General features: G+C 34.4%; 7 protein-coding genes across 7 annotated transcripts; 3 read left to right on the forward strand and 4 right to left on the reverse strand.

Moving 5' to 3' along the window:
• Positions 1-12: 12 nt before the first annotated feature.
• On the reverse strand, positions 13-442 carry BKA55DRAFT_541484 (uncharacterized protein; the record flags this gene model as incomplete). Its single annotated transcript, XM_046190377.1, has 2 exons — positions 13-281; positions 352-442. 2 exons carry the CDS (start codon positions 440-442, stop codon positions 13-15), a joined length of 360 nt encoding a protein of 119 aa, XP_046047810.1.
• A 1,086-nt stretch (positions 443-1,528) lies between these two features.
• On the reverse strand, positions 1,529-2,737 carry BKA55DRAFT_677437 (uncharacterized protein). The gene is made up of 2 exons (XM_046198117.1): positions 2,607-2,737; positions 1,529-2,548 (listed from the first exon to the last, which is right to left on the reverse strand). The coding sequence occupies exons 1-2, from the start codon at positions 2,676-2,678 to the stop codon at positions 1,616-1,618; spliced, it is 1,005 nt and encodes a 334-aa protein (XP_046047811.1). The 5' UTR covers positions 2,679-2,737; the 3' UTR covers positions 1,529-1,615.
• Positions 2,738-3,541: 804 nt separating this feature from the next.
• On the reverse strand, positions 3,542-4,539 carry BKA55DRAFT_704659 (uncharacterized protein). The gene is made up of 3 exons (XM_046200649.1): positions 4,171-4,539; positions 3,896-4,135; positions 3,542-3,850 (listed from the first exon to the last, which is right to left on the reverse strand). Exons 1-3 carry the CDS (start codon positions 4,419-4,421, stop codon positions 3,643-3,645), a joined length of 699 nt encoding a protein of 232 aa, XP_046047812.1. The 5' UTR covers positions 4,422-4,539; the 3' UTR covers positions 3,542-3,642.
• Positions 4,540-5,257: 718 nt separating this feature from the next.
• BKA55DRAFT_574142 (uncharacterized protein) lies at positions 5,258-7,594 on the forward strand. The gene is made up of 6 exons (XM_046193279.1): positions 5,258-5,369; positions 5,458-5,641; positions 5,689-6,405; positions 6,467-6,568; positions 6,627-6,790; positions 6,862-7,594. Exons 3-6 carry the CDS (start codon positions 5,692-5,694, stop codon positions 7,445-7,447), a joined length of 1,566 nt encoding a protein of 521 aa, XP_046047813.1. The 5' UTR covers positions 5,258-5,369; positions 5,458-5,641; positions 5,689-5,691; the 3' UTR covers positions 7,448-7,594.
• Positions 7,595-7,790: 196 nt separating this feature from the next.
• On the reverse strand, positions 7,791-8,363 carry BKA55DRAFT_692388 (uncharacterized protein; the record flags this gene model as incomplete). The annotated part of the gene is made up of 2 exons (XM_046199776.1): positions 7,791-8,053; positions 8,159-8,363. 2 exons carry the CDS (start codon positions 8,361-8,363, stop codon positions 7,791-7,793), a joined length of 468 nt encoding a protein of 155 aa, XP_046047814.1.
• A 1,424-nt stretch (positions 8,364-9,787) lies between these two features.
• BKA55DRAFT_574150 (uncharacterized protein) lies at positions 9,788-10,535 on the forward strand. Its single transcript, XM_046193280.1, has 3 exons — positions 9,788-9,954; positions 10,002-10,056; positions 10,114-10,535. The coding sequence occupies exon 3, from the start codon at positions 10,115-10,117 to the stop codon at positions 10,367-10,369; it is 255 nt and encodes an 84-aa protein (XP_046047815.1). The 5' UTR covers positions 9,788-9,954; positions 10,002-10,056; position 10,114; the 3' UTR covers positions 10,370-10,535.
• A 1,284-nt stretch (positions 10,536-11,819) lies between these two features.
• Positions 11,820-12,808, forward strand: BKA55DRAFT_541489 (uncharacterized protein; the record flags this gene model as incomplete). The annotated part of the gene is made up of 6 exons (XM_046190378.1): positions 11,820-11,979; positions 12,199-12,237; positions 12,322-12,367; positions 12,473-12,498; positions 12,573-12,651; positions 12,766-12,808. The coding sequence occupies 6 exons, from the start codon at positions 11,820-11,822 to the stop codon at positions 12,806-12,808; spliced, it is 393 nt and encodes a 130-aa protein (XP_046047816.1).
• Positions 12,809-26,409: the final 13,601 nt, after the last annotated feature.

A 26,409-nucleotide genomic window follows, 5' to 3' on the forward strand; every position in this document is an offset into this window, starting at 1 on the left:
CTCAAAATAGTTTCAGCTTGTATCATGGCCAAAAGACTCGAGGCGAGGATTCGGAGCTCCTCCCCAATGATTAGCGTCTGGCAATTCATCTCGTAGTCGGAGGAGATCACTCCAAATGATTTCCACTAATTGACGATTACTGTAGGTTCCTGCAGTTACGAAATAGAGTTTGGCGGCTGCTTTCTCGACTCCTATGGCTTTACCGTACGCTAAAGCGATGTCACGAATGTTAACCCAGACTGGTAGGGCTGTTGGCAGCAAGCCCTGCTCCTTATGATTGTCTGAACTCATCTCAGTAAGCAATCAATTTGAAGTGTTCACGGATCTCAATGACAGGACGTGATATCGTACAGGGACGTAAATCATGAGGGGGGTTGATAGTATTCAGCGACAATCTTGGCTTTTGGGTGGCCACGAAGTCCCAAGCTGTTCTTTCGGCCATGATCTTGGATACGAAGTAAGCGTTTACCCCATATGCATAAGCATTCTGTAGAGTTAGGGGACTCCAGTCTGCTTCTGAATATATCTTTGCTGCATCCGTGGCCGCGAGTTGTGGATGTAAGATGGCGGCAAAGGAGGATATAATAACCAAGCACTAAACAGTTAGGCAGGATTCCTTCACAGCCTTCGGAATGCCAGTAGTTCAGAGAACAGCGGGATAGAGGTAATTCAGGTAAAGTTTCATGCAACTGCTATTCTATAGAGTTCATTCAGTATATTATCGGCACTAGGGCGTATCACTTTAAGAGAGTGTCCTATTAATAAGAATATATCTCTTTTTAGCTTAGAATTCTTCTATATAAATAGATTAAGTAGTTTTTTATACCCTAAAATAGAAAGCCTTTATCCTTTCATATTACCAATAACTATAATTTAAAATTATACTTCTTTAGGGAAAACCCTTATAAGAATAGAACTTAAGGCAGCTAAAATATTACTTTATAAATAAGATAATTAATTTAATTTATAATCTTTAAGTAAGCTTTATATTATTTTAATTTAGTAGTTATACTTAATAGTTTTAGGCAGTAAGATAAATTATTAAGGCCTAGTTATATTTTACATAATAGCTAAGGCTATAAAGGAGAAGATATTCTCTAGGCAGTATATAAATACAGAGGTTAGTTATATAGGAAGTTGAGAATGCAGAGCCTGGAATATATAGGAAATAGCGCCTAGGTGCAATATTAATAGCTTTCGAAACTTAATATTATTAGAGATAAGTATTAAAAAGAATAATCAACTCTCTGAATCCCTTTCTTCAGGCAGGTATTTAGACCCCGTTAGCCTACAGCTGTCTTTGCTGTCAATTTAAGCTGCAAAAACTTTCTACTCTAGCAGCACGCTAACAATAGGTGCCAAGAACAAGTTTTTACAGAAGAGAGTTGTTGTTGAATACTGGTGAAGACGAGACCCGCTAACCGGAGGGCCGAGCTGCCGGTCGGGGAGCTGTCTCAGCACCGCTAACCAGTACGAGCCCTGAGGTCCACAACTAAAGAGATCAAGAAGAGAGTCGTGCAGTATAATTGGGTAGTACTTAAGGTTTACTAATGCACATCGCAGATAGACAATCCGGAACTGTTAGCAAGTTATGCGGAATCTGACCTTGGTTACCTTATTTCCCGGCCTTCTTCGCCTGTGCAATAGCCCAATGATGCGCCGCCAGCGTAGCTTCAGCCAGGTCCTCCTGAGGCAGCCCAAGAAGGCTATTGTGGGTTTCATAAACACCCTCACCGGTAGGATAGAACGCGCGAGCATACAAAGCTTTCAAGAAACCTCTTCCATCTCCCTTGCCAAGTTCCTCTAGTCCCTCTCTGAAACGCTCTTCGGTAGGCTGATAGGTGATATTCCAGTCCTTGTCTGTCTTACCCAGCAGCTTATTGACGCTGTCGAGCAACTCTCGCTGATTAAGAGTGAAGCTAGAGATGTAGACGGGTTTGTTGGCGAATTGTGCTAGGGTTGTGGACTTGTCGTTTTCATCTTGTGGAAGCTTTTTAAGATTGACCAAGGCGGCCAATGCACGGCCAGTCTGCAGCCAAGTGGTCGTGTTAACTTTAGTCTTTCCCTCGTCGTAAAGAGTGACAGTGTCATTAGGGAAATCAAATCCGTATGTAAAAGGTCCAACGCCCAAGCTATACTCATACCAGAAGCTGGGCGTGATAGCGAACCACTTGGCACCAACCTCCTCAATTTCTTTGACGCTGGCGTGGACGTATCCGAGGACTGGAATGTCTTCCTCCAGCTTGGGGTGGCCGTAGAAGTCAACGCCGTAGGCATTAGGCACAATATAGGGCACGCCCGCCTTGACGGCTGCCCTGACCAGCTTGCTATGGGTCTCTGGCGGAGCAGTGAGAGCCAAGGTGATGACTAGGAAATCTTGGCCTTTCATGGCTTCGACTAGCGTATTCTCGTCATCATAGTCAACATAAGCTAGCTTGGCGCCATCAGGCACGGTAGTGTCGCTACCCTTGCGGGTGATGGCGGTCACGGTTTGCTTTCCAGAATTGAGAAGGTGCTCGGTGAAGACTTTTCCGATTTGTCCTGTGGCCTTGAAGGATGTTAGCATTACTGCACGACACTAAAAGTCTCTGATAAGGGATACGTACACCAACAATAGCCACGTTCTTGATGGCATTGATAAAGCCTGGGATCTGGTCCTTAGCGTACTGAGAAGCCATGGTGCTGAAACGTAAAAGAAGAGATCGAAGATGGTGTAATAGAAAAGAAAAATGTTTTCTTGTCTTCATTTCTCAATTGCAAACTGGGTCTCAGACGAGCTCTTATATCTTGGTTTGAGCTGACAAACTCGTCTCGAGTCTCCAATCCCACTAAACGGCCGAAGACAAATGAGAAGCTGAAGCGAAGTTTTGGGCCCACAGTGCCTTGACTGACATGATCTGATTGACCGATGTGAGTTTCCTTCCTAAACCCCACCTTTCTTTTCTGGCGTCGCGGAAAGTATCATTTTCAGATTATGCGACCTGCAACACTGAGGATTATTACGAAAACATTTTCAAGTAAACAGAACTTCAAGTCACTACCCTTTTAAGGTTTTATAATTCATATAAAAATCTTTTTCCACTGTCTGGAATAAATCGCTGGTAGTCCTAACTCTCCTTTATTCTTCCTCTAGCTCAGCATGATTATAAACCACACCAATCCTCCAGATGCGATTAAATTTCTAAGTGTTATGACTGATGGTTCTTGACCCCACAGGCAAAGAGCACAAAGATGTTCAGTGTGTAATGTATGTGGTTTAATTCGGAGGATAATTGTGAATGCATAATTGACTTGCAATGTAATGTGAAAACACAATTACAGTATGACCTCTAATATGACGATATTTTAGGGTAGCAATGCTTAAGTCTAATTTCAGAGCGTACTAAGTAGCTTGCTTGTGTTGCTAGTGGTAGTGGCTTATAGGTCTTTTATTAATAAAAATACGTCTTTATCTATGAGTTATTGAGTTTAGGCATTGACTCTTTCTTTCTTCACGCTATGTAATTCTAACTTGGCTAACAGGCAAATTAGAATACAACGTCCTCACTCGTATACATAGTGTCCAGAAAATTAGCCACAATCTCCAAACACAAGACTACCGTTTCATTTATTTCACATCACTCCATGATCAGGCTTGCGTGATTACCCAGGGAGCTTCAGCCCAACGACTTTCTCACAAGCTTCCACTATCTTCTCCTGTAGATTAACGTCGCCAGACTCAGGAAGAGGCTCACCAAGCCGCCTCTTAGGCTCAAAGTAGACTCCAGTCAAGCTTTGATCATAGTTCCCCTCAGCCAACTTAACATATATATCAACTCCATCCTCCAGCTTATTAAGGGCATCTGCACCGCTAACCTTGGTAGGAACCTATCTAGGGTGCACAGATATAACTGACACGTCCTTGAATCGCCTTGCTACCGCATTTGCAAGTAAAATCGTATGCAGCTTAGAGTCGCAATAGGCATAGAAGTCCTGAAATTGTGCCTCTCCTCGCTTATACCAGAAGATATCTTTGATGCTGGTATTAGCACGGGTATGCAATATAGATGCAATAAAGATAAGTCGTTTAGGGCGGTTATTAAGGGCTGTCAGAACGTAGGGTGCAAGGATATTAATAGCTACTATGGCCGGCATTCTCGTATCGGCTGTTTTGCGGAAGGTCTATATAACATGCCAGCGTTGTGAATGATGGCGTCAAAGCCTCTAATGGCGTTGACTTCGCTTGCCAATCTCTTAGTCTCTTCTACGCTGGTCAAGTCTGCGACGAAGATACCTGCTGCGCCTGGACAGCTCGCCTTGGCATGGGCGGCACGCCCATCGTTACGGGCGTGGAGGTAGACGGTGTGACCGCGTTGAACTAATTGACGAGCAGATTCGAGGCCGAACCCGTCGGCGGAGCCAGTGATGAAGATACGCGCCATCCTTGTTGTAAGAGTGGGTAATAGTGGTAAGAGCGGTAAGTGTGTAAGTGCTCATGGATCAGCATCAAGGTAAATATTTCAGAATAGATATTTTCAGAGGATACGCGTGATCGATGACTATTACAAGAATGTCCTTACCAAGATGAATTTCATGATGTATAAATACCACAGAGCGCGCCCATATTCTTCCGATTCCACTGTCATGGATTTGTAACCGATTTTTGGGCAGAAGAGCCTATTGTCGGTTGTTCATGGAAATTGGTTAGTGCGCTGTCTCAACCCACATATATGACCCTCCTTCGGAGATCTCCTTCAAAGTCATCGTCCAATGCGGACCTTCGATCCCCTATCGGGCCTATTTATGCATGGGGGTTCTGTGGGATCTCAGCACGTTAGCTACTACCGCCGGTGCTTGTGGGGTTCTTAGACCCCTACACTAGAGTCTATGAATGGCTCAGCACGAGTTTCAGTTGACGTATATCTGCTACATCTGGCTCTATCGAGCGTAACTAGTGAAAAACATCTGACCTTAGTAAGGGCCTAAAATCTCATAGGGCGTACTGATTTTGCTACTTATGTTCCCACGGCTAATTAAGGTATGAAATAATTCAAGATTATTAACAAATTCAATTCATAGCTTCGCATACATACGCAACAAAACAGTATGAAAAAGTAATACTCAAGTATAAATCTATAACTCGCTATTACGAAATAGTATATACCTTCTCTGCACTAACCGGGCTAGCCTTTTTAGGAAGGTCTGTTTAAGCTTTCGGCCCATATAAACACCGATCACCTGAAAAGCTTGATAAGCCCCTTCGCCCATAACACGCCGACTCTGATTGACTCCACTTATCTCAATTTACGAACGAACAATCTTCTTATCTCCGTGCATCCCATCTCTAACGTTCTCCATCATGTCACGAGATACAATTAGTGATCATGCCAGTATGTGTTCTCTGAGTATCATAGCATATCATAAGTTGCCGACCTATGATTGGTCATGGTCTTGGCGCTCTAATGCCCCGATCTACAGTAAATTATATCCCAGGTGATCTACAAGATGACTTGGAAATCCAGGCCTTTCCAACTCTCACAACTCGTTTTGTCTGCGACTGCGGCAAATCCTACATGCGCAAAGAGCATCTTCGACGTCATCAAACGACTCATACTGGACAACCACACAAGTGCCACATCTGCGGGCAAACCTATTGGCGCAAGTAAGATCACACTACATATTGAACGATCCCAGTTTACCTCTAAACAGTTCATGTATAGGGACGTCCTCCAGCGCCATCTAACCACTCACGAAGCCAAATCTTCAGCTAGACCACGGGCTTGTGACGCTTGCCATGCAAACAAGACCAAGTGTGATGGTAATGGGGTAATAGACTGCACATTCTGTAAGAAAAAGTCTATCGATTGTATTTATTCGCCGCCTCGATCAAGGACACGAAGAAGTGCCGGCCCTGGGAGAAACGAAAAGTCGCATCTGGATGACCACGCACCACCCAATGCCACTACGAGTTATCCTGCTCAAATTGTGATATCCACAATCATCAATAAGCCTAGTGGTATACCTTCCATGGCGAAAGCAAGGTCATGCAGCTATCTAAATGCTTTACCTCCTTCGATTTCGCATGTTGACCCTGGTCCTGAACCCGAATCCTCTGATGATGCGGCTAATCTAAAAATGATGCTTCGAGAACTATCTTCATCACTGTCTACGTCGACTACCTTGCACAACAGAGACTCTTCCAATGCTTTTAACCAGTGGCTTCGAGACTGTTTTAGCTCATATGTCGATCATTTTCATCACAGATGGCATATAATCACCGCGCCCACTTATAATTTCAATGAGAAGAGTTATGACAATGCGACATCCGTCGTTGTGATTGGATGCTACCTTCTCCAGAAGGCGCACCTAAAAAGTATAATCCTCGAAATTCATATTCAACTAGTGAATCGCTATCTACAGCTGTTGGTATGACAACCCAATTCTTAGCGTGGCATCTGCAACGCATAAACAAGCTGAAATTCTGTAGGACTTTATTCTGAAAAACAAACGAGTACCAAATGCCATGAGATGTCTTGAGACTTACCAGTCGATTCTATTAAATATTATCTTTGGACTGTTATTCCTAGGTGTTCGTGCCTACCCTCAACTTTGTGTTTGAAACACCTGGAGCTGACTTAAGTGGATAGCAAGAAGGAATAGTGGCAAGGATCAACTTACTATGTGGTCGACTGATCGAGACACTGCGGAATACTGACTTTCTCAACAAATCCCATGCGCAGGGTGTTCTTCAGAATGAATTCCCTGGGGATTATAATCATTGGGTTGAAATGTTTACAGATGAGTGGAAAAGGTTCGCCGGTCCCCCATGGCCGTAGCCTTCCAGCATTTGCCACTTACCTTGAGCTAAGCTAACATGCGCAGACTCGTATCTAGTCTATTCAAAGTGGACACGCAATTAGCTTTCGTTTGCAAGCAGCGTCCCCGATTACTTGCGAACGAACTTGACCTCACTCTGCCGTCAACCTTTGCTGTTAGAAACTGTTGGGATATGAATGTCTTCCTTCGCCGTCAGCAACGCAAGACTTCGGGTCGTGACATCAAGATGTCGTGGATGATTAAACATCCCGACAGATTTCTCCCGGACCCATTGCTTGTTGAAGACATTCATCTCGGGCTTTGTGGTCTGACGTTCGATATCTTCGAACAAGCACAGATTCGTGCTGCCTTGAATAAGCAAGATAACACTATAGCGGACTCTACACGCGATAGTGTGGTACAACGGCTTGCAATATGGGTCAAGCATGTAGAGGTTATGACTGAGAAGCTTTATTCTGATGTGTCTGACCCAACAGATGACGGTCTTCTAAGCGCATATCTTTCGCAAGAGGACGAGACTAAGGGCTTAACTAAAGATCGGTTACTTATTAGACGCCGTATTAATGATGTGTACTCGGAAGTGATTATTTTATATCAGCGACTTCAGGCTCTGCTGTCTGCTAGCCAATGAAATAGAAGTTATATATTTAGCCTTATATAAAATAGTCCTTACTAACTATGCCGAGGCTTGCTAAGATAATAATAGTAAAAAGGGTAATTTGGACTATAAATATAAGAGTAGTGTTAAAAATAAAGTAGTATAAATAGATTAGTAAAGTAATAATTAATACTTTTAATACTTAAATTAAGAAGTATAATTATATAAAAGACTTTCCTCTTAAATTCAGTGTTCCCTAGCTAGCTGTATGTTTTTATGCGTTGTATTCGAAGTGTTAGTATGAACCTTGTTTCCAAATCCCTTAGTTGTTGTCCATGTGCCAGGTATGCGGCCCATGTGTTAGAGCGCGGTCAGTTTATTTGGTCTCCTCGATACTCAGGTGAATGTTGAAGCAATTGTCGGCCTGGCCGGTGGGGGTACCCTCATGGTTGGCGAAGAGCTGGTACTCCGTGGGAGTGCCGATGTTGAAGGAGACGTTGGGGCAAGCGAAGACGGCGCCCTTAGTCCAGTGTACCTCGCCGTCGGCTGGAGTCTTGGAACAGCCCTTAATCACAAAGCCCTTGGGGGCCTTTGAAGAGCCTGTAAAGTAACCGATGTGACCAGTAGGGCCAGCGTACACTAAGTCAGCGATTAGGATCTTGTACCGCTTGTTGGAGGCTTCTTTTTGAGGAAGAGTGATAGGGACCGAAGTTCCTTAGGACTCTCCCTTATCATTCAACGTACCCTTCTTGCCGGGAGAGAGCTTGAGTTCGCCATTTCCGCCCTTAAACTCGCCAGGGGCGATGTCTTTCGTAACAACGAAGTGGCCATCCTTGGCCGCAACGAAACGGTCGTTGAGTTGCCTAAACTCAGACTTGGCGACGGCAAGGTTGAAAGACCGGGCGAGAGCGCTCGCAATGAAGGCAGTGACGACGAAAGCGGTCTTCATTGTGACGTAGGCAGAGGGGTTGAAATATGTTTGTTAGAAGTGACTAAGAATGGTTGGATAGTGAGTTTAAGATGCTGGCGACTCTTCTAACTGGCCTTCTCTAAGAAGCGAGTACGGTGTAATTCACACAAGCCTGTTCTGTGCATCCGGCCGTCAGCTGAATATGGTGTAGAGCCGACGGGGTCGCGGTAAACAAAAGCTCTAATTGGCAACCGTAGCCTCATGAGTGCTCTCAAAGCCTCTGTTCTACCCTTGTTCTCGAAGAGATAATTGGGCATTTCTGTGCCAAATGCCCTTAGCCTGTAAAACCTGGTCAATAATAAGATCATAGCTTCAACCTCCACTACAGCCAGGATACAAGCTTGCGCGATTTAGTCATACCGGCAAAATACCCCCCTAACAATCGGTAAAATAAAAACATAACAGACAGTTTCAAGTAACATACTATAATCGGTAATAATTACTTAATTACAGAGCATATAGATGTGCAGCATTGTCAGCACTTTAGGTGCCTGGTGAAGAGTTTCTCAGCTGACAAGAACCGAGTAAGCTGACATGATTGCTGGGATAATGATGAAGCGATGGCATCGAGGCAGTTCTAAGTTGGGTCAATTACCACTAGAAATCTGATGACAGACAAACGGACACATTAGCACTCACCTCTATTAGATAGTCCAACACTCCGATTGGTGTAGATCTAAATGTGTGAAAAATGGTCAATTGACATAACATCTCCAGTGTTTGACCATTGAAGATATTGCCGGAATACATACACACGGTAATATTGACCAATCTTTGGTCACAGACATCATTGCATTGAGGTAAGGTGCGCAATAAGCTTCAGCTCGGCAAAAATTAACTCTAAATAACACATCCAAAAACACACTTCAGGCAGCATACCATGCCACCTCCGCAATTGCCCAAGATAGGCTTTTCAGCTTATCATAACCAATTCACACTAATTACATTGCATCCTTTTATGGGATGTGGTACTTGAGATATTAGCACAAATTATAGCACAAGGAAGAGAAGGCCGATCTGCACCATGATGTATCTTGCTGATGTGGCTGGCTGAGCTGCGTCTGCGCTATGCTATATTTTACTAAGACTTTCTATGCTATATTTGCACTATGCCTTATCTTGCTAAGGATTTCCATGCCATATCTGTGCTATGCTATATCCTGCTGATGTGGCTTGCTATGCCGTGTCTGCGCTATACTATATTTTACTAAGACTTTCTATGCTATATTTGCACTATGCCTTATCTTGCTAAGGATTTCCATACCACATCTGCGCTATGACATATCTTGCTGACGTGTATCGCTATGCCGTGTTTGCGCTATGCTATATTTTACTACGATTTTCTGTGCTGTTTATCCTATAATATATTATTACTAAGTCTTGCCCGTGCCATATCTTACTATATAATGTCTTGGTTTGCCGGTTTTGCTATGCTCGATCTTTAATTTCCCTACTATTAACAACTAAGACAAGTATAAGTCAGCTCAATTTAACCGATTTACATAAGCTATCTGTTATTATAACTTACTGCCTATCTTAAGTTATACTCTATCTAAGCGATTAAATATAAGTAAGTTTAATTAAATTATTATCTTTATAATACTAATTAAGGCATAGACTTACTTAAAAATATTTTTTAAATTATAATAAATTTCTATTATAATCTAATAAAGTAAGTATAGTTAGTAAACTAACCTTATCTTAAAGTAAAAGCTAATATCTAGAAAAGAATGAGATTCTCACTTATAGTATTTTCTCTTACTACTAGTCTATCTCTTGCTGATCAGACGGTGTTCACGGATCCGGATACGCGTCGCTGCGACAGGGGCTCCAGTAGAGTTTATGGCACCTGCTGTTATTACTATGACTGCCCAGGTTGTTGGTTTTACCAGCGGTGCTGTTATAAACCATCGAAGCGAGAAGAGGACATTGGTGCATGTCTATGTGGGAGGAATAAATATTCGCAGTTTGGCACTTGCTACTAATTAATTAGTAGCCTTGAGGGTAACAACAGCAGGGTGTATTTAACATATTTGGATTATGAACTTAGATAACCTCTATAAACCTGTACCTACAGTAGCTATTAATAAGCCTTTTAAAGAAACACTCTCTAATTATTAAATAGGTACTAGGGCCTTATATATAAGCAGGAATACTTTAAGATTATAACTAAAATAGTAAAAGTAATAAAAAGTAGAAATGAAAAAAATATAATATAAATATACTTATCTAGATTAATAGACTAAATATATATAATATCTAACACAACTTCCCTTAAGACTTTAAATTAGACATATTTGTTTTATTTAATTTATTTACTTCTTAAAATTGCTTTATGCCTGTATAAGGTACTGTTTATTTAATTATTTAATTATTTATTATATATATAAAACCCTGTTTTATTAATCTTAGATTACTAGTAGAATCCTTATATAGGTTAGAAATAGTTAGTTTTTATAATTATATACTGTTTTTTATTATTAGTTATTAGTTATTACTATATTATAATTATTTATATAATAAATATAAAATATAATTAAGAGAGGTAAAGTAATAAGTTATATAAATTTATATAAAGTTACTTATAATAAGCTTATAAAAATAAAAGGTTAATATATAAAGTTTTAATAAAAATTAAAAATAAGATAATTTTATAAAGTTAAATAATATTAAATTCATAAACTTAGGGTTAGGGTTAGGATAAGGTTAGGGTCAGGGTGTATCCTTATTATCTGCCTTATTTTAATAAAAGAGGAAGTTCTATAACTCTTATTAGCTTATACCCCTACTAGTTCCTCTTTTATTAAAAGAGGGATAGTATTTTTAATCCCCTGCTGGTTTTTTTAAATTTAAAGTATATAATAAACCTTCTCATTGGCTGGTTTGTTCCTTTGTCGCAACCTTTGCAGATAGCTTTACTTTAGTAGCGCAAAGCGATAGTACCTCCCGAGCGCCTACTATGGAACATACTGGGAAGAATGAGTTAGTAGAATTGGTTCGAGTGTTGAACACATGCGATTTGCAAAAGGCAAGAGAGGCGACGGCAGCAGATGGCCAGCGCCCACGTAGGAGAAACCATCTCCCAATATCAATAATTTCTAGTCATAGGTAGCGGCATCGACAATGCTATTGTCAACAAGACTGTGGCCAAACTCCACATTACAACAAGCCTAATTATATATGTGACTCTAAGCCGCACTACACAATGAAGCCATCTCAAGACCCAGCAAGAGCATGTCCGAAACGGCATAGGATGAACAGAAGCCCTAGTTGGGGCGTCTGGTGAGGAACTGCGCGCCAAATGACTAAAGGTCAATAGGGTGATGGTGGTCACAGGGCTACGCCCCTTATCCGTCTTCTTGGGCTCGACCTTCGTTTTGGGCTTAGTTCAACAAGATCAGCGACTACATCAACGTCAAGATTTCGCAGGCCATGATGGACGCCTTGGAGGAGCTCGAGAAGTACGGCTTTGAGGGGAGCGAGGACGGCTTCTACGCCAGGGACAATGACAACAACGACAACGACAAGCCCGAGCCCTTCGGGGATTACGACAAGCTGAGGAAGACGAAGGCCTCCATAGGGTCGTCCCTGGACGGTATAATCAGCGACTCGATGGAGGCATCCAAGAACTTGTTGTAAGGGGTTGTTCTGCTTCGAGAGGACCCCGCCCAAGCCGACCGACATCGAGACGACGTTCGGAATGATCACCTTGCCCTGCACCGCGGAGATGTCGAATAAGGTGCCTGCAAGGTCGAACCACGTCACCAGCTACACGATCTCGTACTTGTTGATGATGGCGGACTGCACTATGCAGTGCGACCCGTGAGGAACTGGGCGGACGATAGCAACAACAGTAAGATGATTGTGACGGATCCTATGAGCGCTACGCAGGCGCCCACAATATCGATGATCTTTGAGTGCTACTACTCCTATATAGGGTGGAATAAGGGCATGAAGTTTATGATGTTTATGGACAAGCTAAGGTGATGAAGGCGTATATGGGGCCGATGGACAACACGGAGACCGCGCTGGAGACCGTCTACAAGACCGACAACACGCCAAGAACGCAGTTTATATCAAGATATCAGACTGAGGGGACATATTGTAGCTCGAGGTAGGAAAATTATGTATTTCAATGAATTCAGTGTTGTCCTTTGCTTAATGAAGATCTCTATTGTAAAGTTACAGTAGCTCTTAGCACTGCTAAAGACGATTTATTTGGTTTTACAGCCGATATGCAAACCTCGGCGGTTAGTTCGGCGACCATGTACGCGGAACGGCGGCCGTGGCTAGAAAGGATGAGGTGGGAGACTACATACAGGAATAAGGACCGACGCCTGCATTACTGCCTTATCTAGATATCCTATTTGAGTTTCTATAGGCAGCCAGATACGCCGCCATACCTCCTAGCTAGCGCAGCCTAAATATCTAATCTCTCTACCAATCTAGCCAGCTCGCATAAAGATAAGACTAAGATCGATATAATCTTAAAGGTTATAAATGTGGTTATAGACCGCTGTAAAGAGACCGTTTACAGGACGAGTTGCAATCTCCTTTACTAGTTAAAGAGTAATCATCCCTATATATCTTATCCCAAGCCATTTATATTAATTAAACATACCTCCTTAACTACTAGATACCGCTCACTATTAAAAAAGGCCTTGGCCTTCTGTTTTTTTTTAAATATATTATAAACTTAAACTAATAAAAACGGCCCCATAAACTAGCAAACTTAGATATAAGGTAAAAGAACTCGCTTTAAACTATTACCATATCGCTTTACCTCCTAAAGTGCCTATTTAATAAAAACTAATCTATTTTTAGCTATAAAAAATTAATTACTTAACTTATAATTTCCTGTTATAGTGGGGAAAATTGCTTATAGGCTAAGGTGCTAGAGTATATAATCTTATTTACTAAGGTTAGATAGATATTTAAATTAGTATATATTCCTCCTTTTATATAAATTATAATAAGTCTAATTATATCTGCCTATTAAATTTCCTTAAAATATTCTTAGTAAATTAGTAATAACTAGGAATAGTTTACTTTAATAAGCTTAAAAATATTATTTTTAATTTAAAGTTGTATTATAAAGCTTAGAGGCTTAAATAGTATTATTTAAGACTCTTATAAGTCTTTTATAAAGTATATTTAGATATTATCTATTTTCTAAATCTAATATATTAGGCTAAGGATTTTTAAGATAATAAGTAATTTAAATTAGTTAGTACTTTATAATTAAATAAATAGTATATCTTAATTACTTTAAATAACTTAAGTAAAAGGCTAGTAAGAGTAAGGTTATAAATATAACTAATTTAATAAATAATAATAACTATAATAAGGGATATTTATATAAGGATAACTAGCTTTTATAAGCTTACTTAATAATATTTTAATATTATTAAAAAAAAAGTAATATTATAACTATATATAAAGTAATATAATAATAATATTTTTCTTTTTTAATAAAAATATAATATAAGGCATTATATACTATATTAAAAAGAAATATAATAATCTTAATATTAAGTTAATAGATTATATAACTATTACTTTAAACCTTAAAATTTAATTAAATAAGTAGCCTTAATTTATAAGTATAAAAAAGTTATTTCCTTTAATAATAATAAATTAAATTCCCTCTCTATTATTAACTTCTTAATATAATTATTACTATTATAATAATTATAAAGCTTTATAAAAAAATAAGGCTAAAATTATAACTCCTAATATTTAAGATATATTATTATATAATTATTATTAATAATAATTAACTTAATTATAATTATTTAATTAACTAATATTAATAATATCTATATTATAAAAATTTAAAGCTTATATTTTAACCTTTATTATTATAAAATTATAAGTAAATACCTACCTTATATTAATAAATTATAATTAATATAATAAGTTAATCTTATTATCTTTAATTATTAAGTATTAATTAAAGGTATTATATAAGATAATTACTTTATTAAATTTATTAAATATTAAAGGAAAGTATTAAAAGGCTTAGCTAATTAATTAAAAAAGGATATAGGTATATTATTATAATAATAGGCCTTTATTAATAGTATTATATTAGCTAATAGTAATATTATATACTTAGTATAATTTAAAGAGTTAAAAAGTAAGGTCTATTTAGTTAAATTAAGAATATAAATATTTTATTATAAGAAATAAGGATAATTATAAGGTAAAGGAGGGGAAGTAAGGGGGAAAAGAGGGAGAAGAAGTTAAATTAAGAAATAAAGGTTTTAATATTTAGAAAAAAAACTATAAAGGCTAGTTAATAAACTAAGACTAGCTTAGCTAGTTAGTAATAAATTAAATTAGGTTATAAGATAAAGTAGTAATAATAAATATAATAAAATAATACTTAAGATTTTATTGTTATATATTTCTTAAATAAGGAAAATAGAAAATAAATAATATTTAAGTAAAAAAGGACTTATAAATAATAAGCTTAAAAAGGAATTTTAAATTAGGTAAATAATAAATATAATAAATAATATATAAAAAAGGGATTAAAAGTATTAAAAAGAAATACATATAAGTTAAGAATATTAATAATATTAAAATAAGAAAATAAGTAAAACATAAAAGTCTTTATATTAAAAGCAAATTTATACTTTAAAGATAATTAAAAAAGATTTATATATTATAATAATTAATAATAGAGATGTTTATTTTAATTCTAGGTAAATTAATTAAATTATAAAAAGCTAGTATTAAAATATTAATAAATCCTTTATTTTAATAGTTAGGTAATATATAATATATTTAATAAGTAAAATACCTCTTTAGGCTATAAAACTTTTACTTATTTTAGGTTTAAAGATTATAATTAAATAAAAACATTAATATAGCTAGAATATATAATCCCTAATTATTACTATAGCTATATAACTTTTATAAATCTATAAGTTATAATAACTAATTAGTATTATAATAAAATATATTATATATATAATATTTAATATATTAAAGTACTTTTTAATAATAATAAATTATATACTAAAACAATAATAAGAATTATTCTTTATAAACTTAATGTAGTTTATAAGCTATATCCTTTTACTTATAAAATATATTATTAAAAGTATATTTAAATTTAAAAAGTATACTTTTTCTTTTAGCCTCTTTCTTTCTTAACTTATATATAAGGTAATATATAAGTAAAGCCTTTAATTTTATAATATTAATTATTCTCTTTTTTATTATATCTATTTAACCTTAATATTAATCTTAGCACTGCCTATATTATAGACTTTTAAAGCTAAAAGCTATAAGCTTAACTAATAGGCTCTTATAAGTAGTATTATACCTCTAAATTTAACTCTTTCTAAATAAGAAAATAATTTAATATTTATTTAATAAGAAGTATATTATAACAGTTGTGGCAAGCATTCCAGGGTAAGAGGTCTAAGCTTTATTAGTAGGGGCCAGATAAATGTCTATAGTAATAAGGTATAAAAGGGTAATATCCCTTTAGGACTAAAGACTTTCCTTATGCTTTTTAAGAGGCTTCTTTAGACTTAATTCTTATTCTTTTTTTTTTTTTCTTTATATTTAATACTATTAAACTAATTATTTAATTCTCTATCTTATAATAAAGACCCTATCTTAATTAAACCTAACTAGCAGTCTATACTTAGCTTGCAGTTAAAAAGTATTAGAAGATATTATCTTATATAGTCTTTTCTTTATTATTACTCTTTACCTTTAAATTAGTCCCTAAAACCTAGAAAATCTACTTTATTAATACAGTTAGTCTCTAAAGGGACTTTAGAATAACCTAATTATTTAAAGAGGAGGTACTTCTATGCTGCCTGAACTATAAATTGCAATAATTAAAGAAAAAGGAAACATACTAGATAAAGAACAGGCAAGAGGCTAAGATAAATAACAAAACCGCTTACAGAAGTAATAGGAGGTAATAGATCCCTTAGTTACTAAGCCAAGAGTGGCAAAACCGAATAGCTTGTATATATAAAAAGTAATATTAGAATTATAAAGCCGGCATTATTTTATAATAATTCCCTATACTAAGATAGCGCTAGAATCTGCTATATAAAGAAATCTAGCCTTAACTTAGCAGAAGAATATTAAGATTATATTATATATTATAAATTATAATAAACCTAATATAGCCTAGGATTAACTAAACTTAAAAACTAGTATTAAGGCACTTACTAAGCTATTTAGGCACAGATTACTTAAAAAGGTTACTTTTATAATAACTAAACCTATTAATACTTTAATAAAATAGTTTAAAATCTTATAGAATTAACTAATTAGTTAGATTTTAAAGACTTTAGTATAAGATATTCTTATATTTATTATATTCTAAACTATTATAAGGAACCTAGTAGTTATAATAATAGCTAGTATAATTATCTTAATAAGGATAAATAAAAGGGATACTTATAGCTCCTTATAATTATTCCCCTATCTAGAAAAGACCTTACTAAAGCACCTTATACTAATTAATTAATTAATACTTACTATAATAAGCTCTATTAATACTCCCTTATCCTCTAATAATATAAGGACTATATTTACTAAGCCAGTAACCTAATTAAACTAACCTTAAGAAGTAATAATAGCCCTAGCTATAATAGCTAGCTAGCTCCAGGATCTTATTATAGCTATCTATAAGCATAAGCCCTATACTATAGTTAACTAAATAACTCTATATATAGCTATCTTTAATAGTAAGGATATCTTAAAATATCTTTATCTCTTTAAATACTATATAGATAATACTAATATGCCTAAGGGGAAACGCGCTATAATGCTAGAGATATATATTATTCTAACTCTTATAGAAGATATCTATTAAGCCTATAAAGGATATAACTAGGAGGAAGCTAAGAAAAACCTTAAGGAAATCTTTATTACTAAAGATAATATTACCTCTAATAGCCCTAAAGCCAGGCTTAAGGGGCTTAACTAGAAATAACTTTTTAAAGACTACCCTTAAATAATTAAATAATTAACCTAATACTACTTTAAGTTTAGAAAGCTAGATACTAATTATAAAAAGTAGACTACTTAGTTAGAAAATGTTCTTAATACTATTTACTAGGAAGTCCTAAATAAGGTTGCCTTATAATATAAAAAGACTTAAAATAAGATAAAAATAATACCTTATAAAGATCTGACTTAAATAATTAAATTAACTACTAATAATAAGATAGCTAAAGCTAAGAACTATTATTATCTTAAAGATATTAAGGATGCCCTTAAAATCTAAAAACTTAAGCCTGCTAAAAACCCCTTTAAGGTTATCCTTAAGAAGGACTTAAAGCTAGCTAGGGAACTTAGTATTAATAACCTTATTAATATAATATAAAAGCTATAAGTTAACTTAGTAAATACTATTAAGGATTTAATTAAGGATTATATAAAGATACTTAATACTTAAATAGAAAAGAAGCTTATAAATTAAATAATATCTCTCTCTTAGTATTTAAGAATTTAAACTTACTTAATAGCTATTACTTTAACTAATTAGTTAAAAAAGGAGTTTAATATAAATATTAATACTTAATATACTAACTAGGGGCAGCAGTATTAATGCTAGTATTACACTAAGAGAGGCTATTTTCTAGAGACTTATTATAACTTAAAGTATAATAAGAAGTATAACTTGGCTAACTATAATGCTTTAAGTAGTATGGCTTAAATAGGTATTTAAGAAACCTCTATCTTAAGTACCCTTATTAATAGAGTTAGAAATAACTTTAAGGTTAAAAGACTTATTTATACCTAGATTAAAAGGTTTCCTAACTCTTACTTATATTATAATATAGTAGTTATAAAAAAGTATAATAATAGAAGGATTAGTTAGAATATCTAAGGCAAGCTAGGAGAGCTTAATAGAAGTACTTAAATAAAAACCCTTTATATCTAAAGATATATACTCTACCCTATACCTACCTTAATAGTAATATATACCTTCTAATAGAAGTAATAAATAAAGTAAATAACTATACTTAGTCTAAGGCTTATAAGATAGCCTAAATAAATCTCCTTATGTTTAATATTAGTAATAATAAGGAATTAATTAATTAGGTAATCCTACTACCTATAGACCTTTAAGTCTTTAATATTAATATAAACGTAAATATAAGGAAGCATGTTTATATTAAAGATAAAAAAGAGATATAAGTTATTAAGGTCCCTAAGAGGAGAACTATAAAAAAGGACTTAAGGAGTCCTAGTCTTATTAGAAAGGGGAAGGGTATTAAGGGATTAGATAACCTAAATATATACTAGGCTCTTATTTATAACTATATTAAAAGCAACTTTTATATAAAGAAAATCGGCATTTTCCTATCTAATCTAATAACCCTAAATATATAGATAGGCAAGGAGCTTGTAGATAAACTTATAGATATAGCAGATAGCATCTTTAAGATCTTATATATAATAATTAGAAACCCTAAGCCTAGTCAGAATAGCTTAATGCTTATAAATATAATCTAATTTAATAGTTAGGACTTTAGTAATAGCTATTAAGAAGATATAAGTAAAAGAGCTAGCATTTATACTATCCTCTTTAAGACTAAGGATTAAAAAAAGACTAATTAGTTAAATAATTATATATAGGATTATATATAGGATAGTAAAACAGGCCTAATACTAACTAAAGGAGAGTATAAGGTTATTAAAGATAAGGGTACCTTATAAGAGTCTAGACAAGTTATTTAGACTATTAAGGAGTAGGAAAAAAAGTCCTAAGTAGTAACCTTATAGAATATATAGGAAGACTTTATAAATAATAAGGTTTTAATCTGCATTAAGTAATTAATAGATCTAATAGTTAATAGTATTAAAGTTAACTTTTACTTAAGGGATAATAATAAGACTTTTATATAAGTATAAGAATTACTAAAAATTATAATTAGATTTAATAACCTAAATAGTATAGTTATAGAAGTTATAGTAAATATAAGATCTAAAGGAAATATTATCTTAAAAAGGATTATAAGGAATTGCAAGCTAAAAATTACTAATATAGATATAACTATAATATCCTTTATAAGAGATAAGCTTAAGATAGTTAGCTAAATAAAAGCTAAGGTATATCTGGTAAATACTTAGATATTATAATGCCTCTTTATAGCCCTAGAAGCTATAATATTAGTCCCTTTTATCCTTAATATACCCTTTATTAAATTTACTTAAGCCATATTTAACTATTTACTATAAGATAGTTTAATATTCTTAATCTACTAATTAGGGAATATAAAGTTTATTACCCTAGCAGTAAGATTAGTTAAGTAAAAGCTAGTAAAAACTAAAACTAAAAGATTAGTTAATTTAAAATAAATATTAACTCCTTTACTAAGCCAGGAGTTAAGGATATTATAGGCTTAAAAGAGGATAATATCTTATTAACTATTAAGATAATAAGCTAAGAATCTGCAGATAAGGTTATTAAGCTAATTATATAAGAGGGTATAAAACAATATAAGGAAGTCCTTAAGAGTATAAGTTAAGAGATTAGATAGTATATAAAGCTAGCAGCTATAGAGAAGAAAGCTACTAAAGTAGGAAAGAAAAAGGAAAAAGGAGAAAAGGACCTAAAATGCATTATACCCCTAGACCCTAATAAGCTAGAGTCTAGAACTACTAATATTAAGGTTAATATAATATATAAGTATAAAGGAGTTAAGATTTATTTAGTAAATAATATGCCTTTAGATAGTTTAGTTTTAAATAGCAATCCTCTTTAAAAGAAGAAGAAATAGGCTTAGATTAAGGATATACTTAATAGTACTATAAAGTATATTAAATAGGTTACTTTAAAGTTCTCTAAATTAAAGTAAGAAAGTAAATTAAAAAGGAAGAGGCTTAAGAAACTAAAGGATTAGGTAAGTAAAATACTAATTATAGCTAAACTTAATATATTTCTTAAGATTATATATAATTAGGAAGCAGCACTAGCCTAGGACTTTATAAAATGCAGATAGCTAGATTTAATTATAGCCCTTCTATAAGTGCTAAAGGTAGTCCCTTATAAGGCATAATAAGCAAGAGATATCCTAATTCTAAAGGGATATAAAGCAGTAGTTATTAGACTACTAAAAGAATAGCTTATATAAGGAATACTAAAAGAATCCTATAAAGCCTATTAAAACCCTTAGTTCTTAATTACTAAGAAGGATAAAAACTTTTATTTAATTAACTTTATAACTCTTATAAATAAGGTAACTATAAGGGATAGCTTATCCCCTCCTTATATAAATAAATTCTTAGCAGATTTTGCTATATATAAAGTTATATTACTATTAGACTTTTTCTTAAGATATAATTAATTCCCTCTTAATAAGAAAAGCTAAGATATAACTATATTTAATATACTAATAAGACTATTAAGGATATATAGTCTTTTATAAGAAGTAATAAACTCTATTACCTAGTTTATAAGAAATATTATTTATATCTTTAAAGACCTTATCCTAAAAGTCTATAAGGCCTTCCTTAATAATATCTATATTAAGAGATTAATTATAACCTATAATAAGAAAGAGGTTACTTCTAGGGTTAGAAGGTATATACTTAAGTATCTTATTAATATTAATAAGGTCCTTATTAATATTAAGCTCTTAGGCTATATTATTACTAATAATAAGTTATAATTCTGCTAGAAGACTATAATAATAGTTAGATATCTCTACAAGATAAACAGCAGGGCATTAGATAATGCTAAGGTAATTAAGATTATAAAGTAAAAGAGTTATATTAATATAGGGGAGGTATAGTTATTTCTTAGGATTACTAGGTATTATAGGTAATAAATCTATTACTTTATATAAATTACTAAGCCCCTTATAAAGCTGCTTTAAAAGGATATTAATTTCTATTAGGGCTAGTTAGAATAAGAAGTAATAGATACTTTAAAGGCTAAAGTTATATAACCTTTACTCCTAATTACCCTTAACTATATTAAGGAAGCTAGGGAGGTAATTTTTATAGTTAATGCTAGCCTTATAGGCTAAGGAGTAGCACTAATATAGGTAGTTAATAGCAAGAGATAACTAATCTAGTTTAAATTAGATCTTTAAAATAAGGCTAAGTTTATATATAATGTAATAAAGAGGGAGTATTATACAGCCCTATATGCGTTTTAATAGCTAAGAGGAATGATTTATAGCATTAGGTTTACCCTTAAGATAGATATATAGGTGCTTATATATTAATTAAATAAAAAAGCAAATAATATGCCTAGATTGCTAATTTTGCAATAGATTAGTTACCTCCTGCTCTTTAACTTCTAGGTTTAATATATATTAAGGAAGAAAAATAAAGTAGCTAATAGCTTATTAAGGAAGCTTATAGGACTATTTAATTAATTAGATATAAAGGTTAAGAATAATATTAAGGACTTTATTAATATTTATCTTAATATAATTAAGATTAATAAAGTACTTAAGATTCTAAATAAAAACTATTTACTAAAGTTAAAATAATTAGCTTAATACCTAATAACCTTAAAAAGGCTACCTAATATAACAAATTCTTAGTATTATACCTTGTAAGGCTAAAGTAAGAATTTCTTTATATAAGGATATTGCCTCTAGAAACGCCCTTGCAGACATTAGGACTAGCCCCTACTAGTAAAAAAGGATCTAGCAGTATAGAGGCAAGTAATTAGATAATACTATAAGGTAAGTAGCTATAAAGGATAAGATATTATAGTAAACCTTATTAGAAAAAGGTATTACTGCCCTTTATATATACTTTATATACTAAAAATATTATGTATAAAGACCTCTTAAAAAGGTTTAATATATAGCACTAGCTAATCCCTTTATTAAGGTCTATTTTAATATGTAATATATGCCTAAAGACTAAGGATATAAGTATTTACTTAAGGCGTATTATAACCTTATAAGGTAGATAAAAGTAAAGCTATTAATGGCATTATTAGTAAAGACTATAAAGAAGTTTATTAAGGGATTAATCTTTTAATATAAGATAATATTAATTACTATAGTAAATAGGGGACCTAAAATAAAGAAGGAGTTACCTAGGGTATTAAACTTATATAGTATTAAATAAATTAAGACCTTACTATATAATCCTAAGGCTAATAGCCTAAACAAGTATAGGCATAATATACTATATAAGGTCTTTAAGAAGTTATAATATAAAGGGAAAAATATATAGGTTAAGAATCTTAAATATACCTTATTTATAAAACAGATAGCTATAAAAGGATTATATAGATACTTACCTTTTTACTTAATATATAGTTAGGAGCCTATATACTTATTAGAAGTTAAGTACCTTATCTAGTAACTAATTAATTAGAATAAGGTATATATGCTAAAAGAGAGGTTATAGGCTTAAATTTATATCTTGGAAATAAAAGGGGCAAATATAAATAAGGCTAAAATTAAGGTTATTAAATATTAAAAGCTTGCTACTGCCTAATATAATAAGGAGCTTAAGTATAAAATTAAGAAGTAGCTACTAGAAGTTAGAGACCTTATCTTAAAATATAATATTTTTAAGGTAAATAATATATTAACTAAATATAAGATAACTAAGAAATAGGATAGCCCTTTTTGTATTATTAAGCACTACCTAGGCACTAATTTCTATACCCTATAAAAGCCAGGAGGGGAGCTATTAAAAAAGTTAATATATAAGGACTATTTATATAAGTTTATACAGGATAAGGATAGTTAGTAAATAAGTAAGGAAGATCTAGAGCTAAAGAATAAGGATAAAGAAAGTAAAGAAGATAATCCTAACCGATAGGCTGTTGGTAGTTTGGGCCAAACTGCCAACCTCTGAAAATGGCACAGGCCAATAGTAATGCGGGGAAACCCTGTTTGGTAGAGACAGGACGGATAACAGGGGGGCCAAACTACCAACCCCAAACTACTAACCTTATAAGCAGCCAATTATAGACTTAAAGTTAACCCCAAGTCTCTACTTTAATCTAGGGTAAACTAGGATAGGAAATAAGAAAATAGAAAAAGTAAAGTAAGAGGAGAAAGATAGATAGATAATATAAGATAGAAAAGGAAAAAAAAGAGGCTAGGATAGTTTATCTATCTATTTATACTACCTCTCTCTTTTTCTCTCTATCCTATCTTAATTTAGAAAGGCTATAACTAACTAGCTTAATTTATCTAACTATATATATAACCTAACCGATTAACTATAGCTATGATGGCCTAACAGCACCTGCCAGACTTACTACCTAGCAATACTAATAGCAATACCTAGGCAATAGGGAGAAGAATAGGCAGGCCAGAAAGAGAAGAGGGCAAAGGAAGGTGGCTTCTTTATAATAAAGAATATCAGTTACTGATCTGTGCCTTTTATGGCTATGCAGTCTGTTTCTATAACCTGGAAGGCTATCTAAAGGATCGCCACCTAGATCTTAGCTATCAAGTCCGCAGCGATCTCATCCGCCATTACAAGGGCCTGCTACTAACGCTACTAGAAGAGGGGCCAAGGGAGGATTAACTGGCCGAGCCCGTCGAGGGTCTCCCTATCCACTGTGGTTTCGCATGCACCTGGCCGGGCTGCGGGTACCTTACGCCAAGCTGGAAGTGCCTACGCATGCACTTTAACAACAAGCATAACGCCAAGGCAGCTAAGAGGAAGACCTAGGCAGACCTCTAGGCTGCCATGCATCTATAGACCTTCTTTACTGGTCTGAAGAGGGCGATTTGTTACTTCTGCATTTGCGAAGTAAGAAGAGGGGAAGGAGAGAGGGAAGAAGGAGGGGGAAGTAAAAGAAGAAGGAGAAGAGGAAGAGGAGCGATAACAGTTACCTAGCCAGAAGACCAGATAACGATTGCCTATATTACTAAAGGATAGTTACTATAGTAAGAGGAATAAGAAAAGATACAGAAGGTTATAGATAAAGGTATCTTAAGGCATAAGATAACTAACTGGCTAAAGCAGACTGGCTAGTTGGCCTACTTTACTGGCAGGAACCTAATAGATATCTAGGCCTATAGTAAGATGCCTGGCTAAGGTAATAAGGGTAATAATAAGGTGCTGCGGCATATAAATAAAGCTTTAGATTGACTCTTCTTTAACTGCTGTATTGGCAGACTAAAGAGCATGCCCCTAATGACCTAACTGCTGCTGGCTAGCCCGCACCCTTATAATGCCTATAGCTAACTATTTAGGCTGCTATAAGAGAAGACTAGCATAGACCGGTACCTAGGCTATATAAAACGCTTTCTATACTACTATCTTAATATATTATTACTAGAAGAAGAGGTCCTCCTAGCTAACTATAGCTTTCGCTTTATATTAAAGTAAAGGGCTAACCTTAAGAAGCTCTAGGCCTATCTATAAGGGGAGAAAGATAAAGAGATTAAGGGAGATAATAATAAGGCAGAGGAGGACGAGATCGAGGGGGGCAGGCTATTAAGCAGCCGCCATAATAGCCCTAATAGTAATAAGGGCCTATAAGAGCAGATATTATAAGTCTTGGCAGGCTTCTAGATACAGCGGCTTAACAGGGACCTTTTTGCAAGCCTGCTGTGGCACTTTGTTAGCGTGCTGGGGATTGACGGCAAGATGGGGCAGCTGCGACTAGCCTACCTATTTACCTATATGCTTGCCAGTCTTATCTTTATAGGATAGGCGCTGTTAGGGGAGTAGACTATACCTACCTAGGAGCAGGATAGTATAAAAGACCTTACCTAATAATTCGCCTAGGTCCAGGATGCCTAGCTCTATAAGGCTATATACTTACTTATAAGTTATATACTAAGCTTGCTCTTATTTAAGAAGAAGATTATAAGGGAGATAGGGAGTAGGCTTATAGTATCCTAAAGTAAGTAAGGTAAGATAATATACTTTATAGGCAGGCTAATCCTAATAGAAGACCTCTAGACTATAGTAGCTAAGATAATGGCTAATGCTAAGGACCTCCTTTAAGGTTAGCTAATGTTTAAGGAGGGTAATAATAAGCGCTTTATAATCCCCCTAGCTAGTATTAAGGACAACCTTATATAGATAAGGCAGGGGTAATCCTTTATCTATTATAATAGTCTTGCCAGTAAGGAGGTTAAGATGCTTGAGGACCTTATTATAAGCTCCTAGAAGACTGACCTTCTTGACTAAATAGGCAAGTAGAAGTAGGCAGGTATTAGGAAGTACCTTAAGCTAGTTAAGAGGTTTAAGGAGTTCTTACTACTCCTTGCCTATATTATAAGAGGCTAACCTAGCTAAAAAGAGGAGATTATAAGGCTGCGCCTTATTAATGGCATTAATAGGGACCGCAATATCTTTATTATTAATAGCGAGGTTATTCTTATTATGCAGTACTATAAGTCCCTTGCCTACTTTAACTTGCTTAAGGTTATCCCTTGCTTCTTGCCTAGGCGGATTAGGCAGCTATTTGTAATATATATAATCTATATCTGGCTACTAATAGATTACTAGGAGGCCGATAAGTAGGAGCTATATAGGGAGAAGATAGTACTGCCAAGCGACTTTATTTAGTATAATAAGGCGGCAGGAGGAGTACCTTAGGAGAGCAGCTAAATATTAGTAGCTATAAGGAGGTAGATATCTTACTATATTAGCTGCTAGATTATGCTCTAGGATTGGCGCTATATTGCCATTATTATTAGTAAGAAGTATACCTATAACTAAAGAGCTAGCTAGGCTGACTTTAAGGATGGCAAGGATAATTATAATAAGTTAAAGCAGTATAAGGTACTAGATAACCTAGCTGCCTCTTATACTGGCTAGATAGCTGCTAACTATGGCGTTATAATTAATATACTTAAATACTTAATAGCTAAGTCCCTAGAGATTTTTAGGCAGGTAAGCTATTACTAGTATAAGTTCCTTAGCTATAATAAAAGCTTATTACTACTATTATTGCTATTGGGTAAGAAGGTCGAGCCTATTCCTAGATAAGATAGAGAGGTAAAGGAGGGATACCCCCTTAGAAAGCAGGCTAAGGTTATATCCCTTAAGGCATTATAGGCAGGCAAGATAGGGGTAAAAGAGA

Source organism: Fusarium redolens (genome assembly GCF_020744475.1).
Source record: "Fusarium redolens strain MPI-CAGE-AT-0023 chromosome Unknown BKA55scaffold_11, whole genome shotgun sequence".
NCBI lineage: Eukaryota > Fungi > Ascomycota > Sordariomycetes > Hypocreales > Nectriaceae > Fusarium > Fusarium redolens.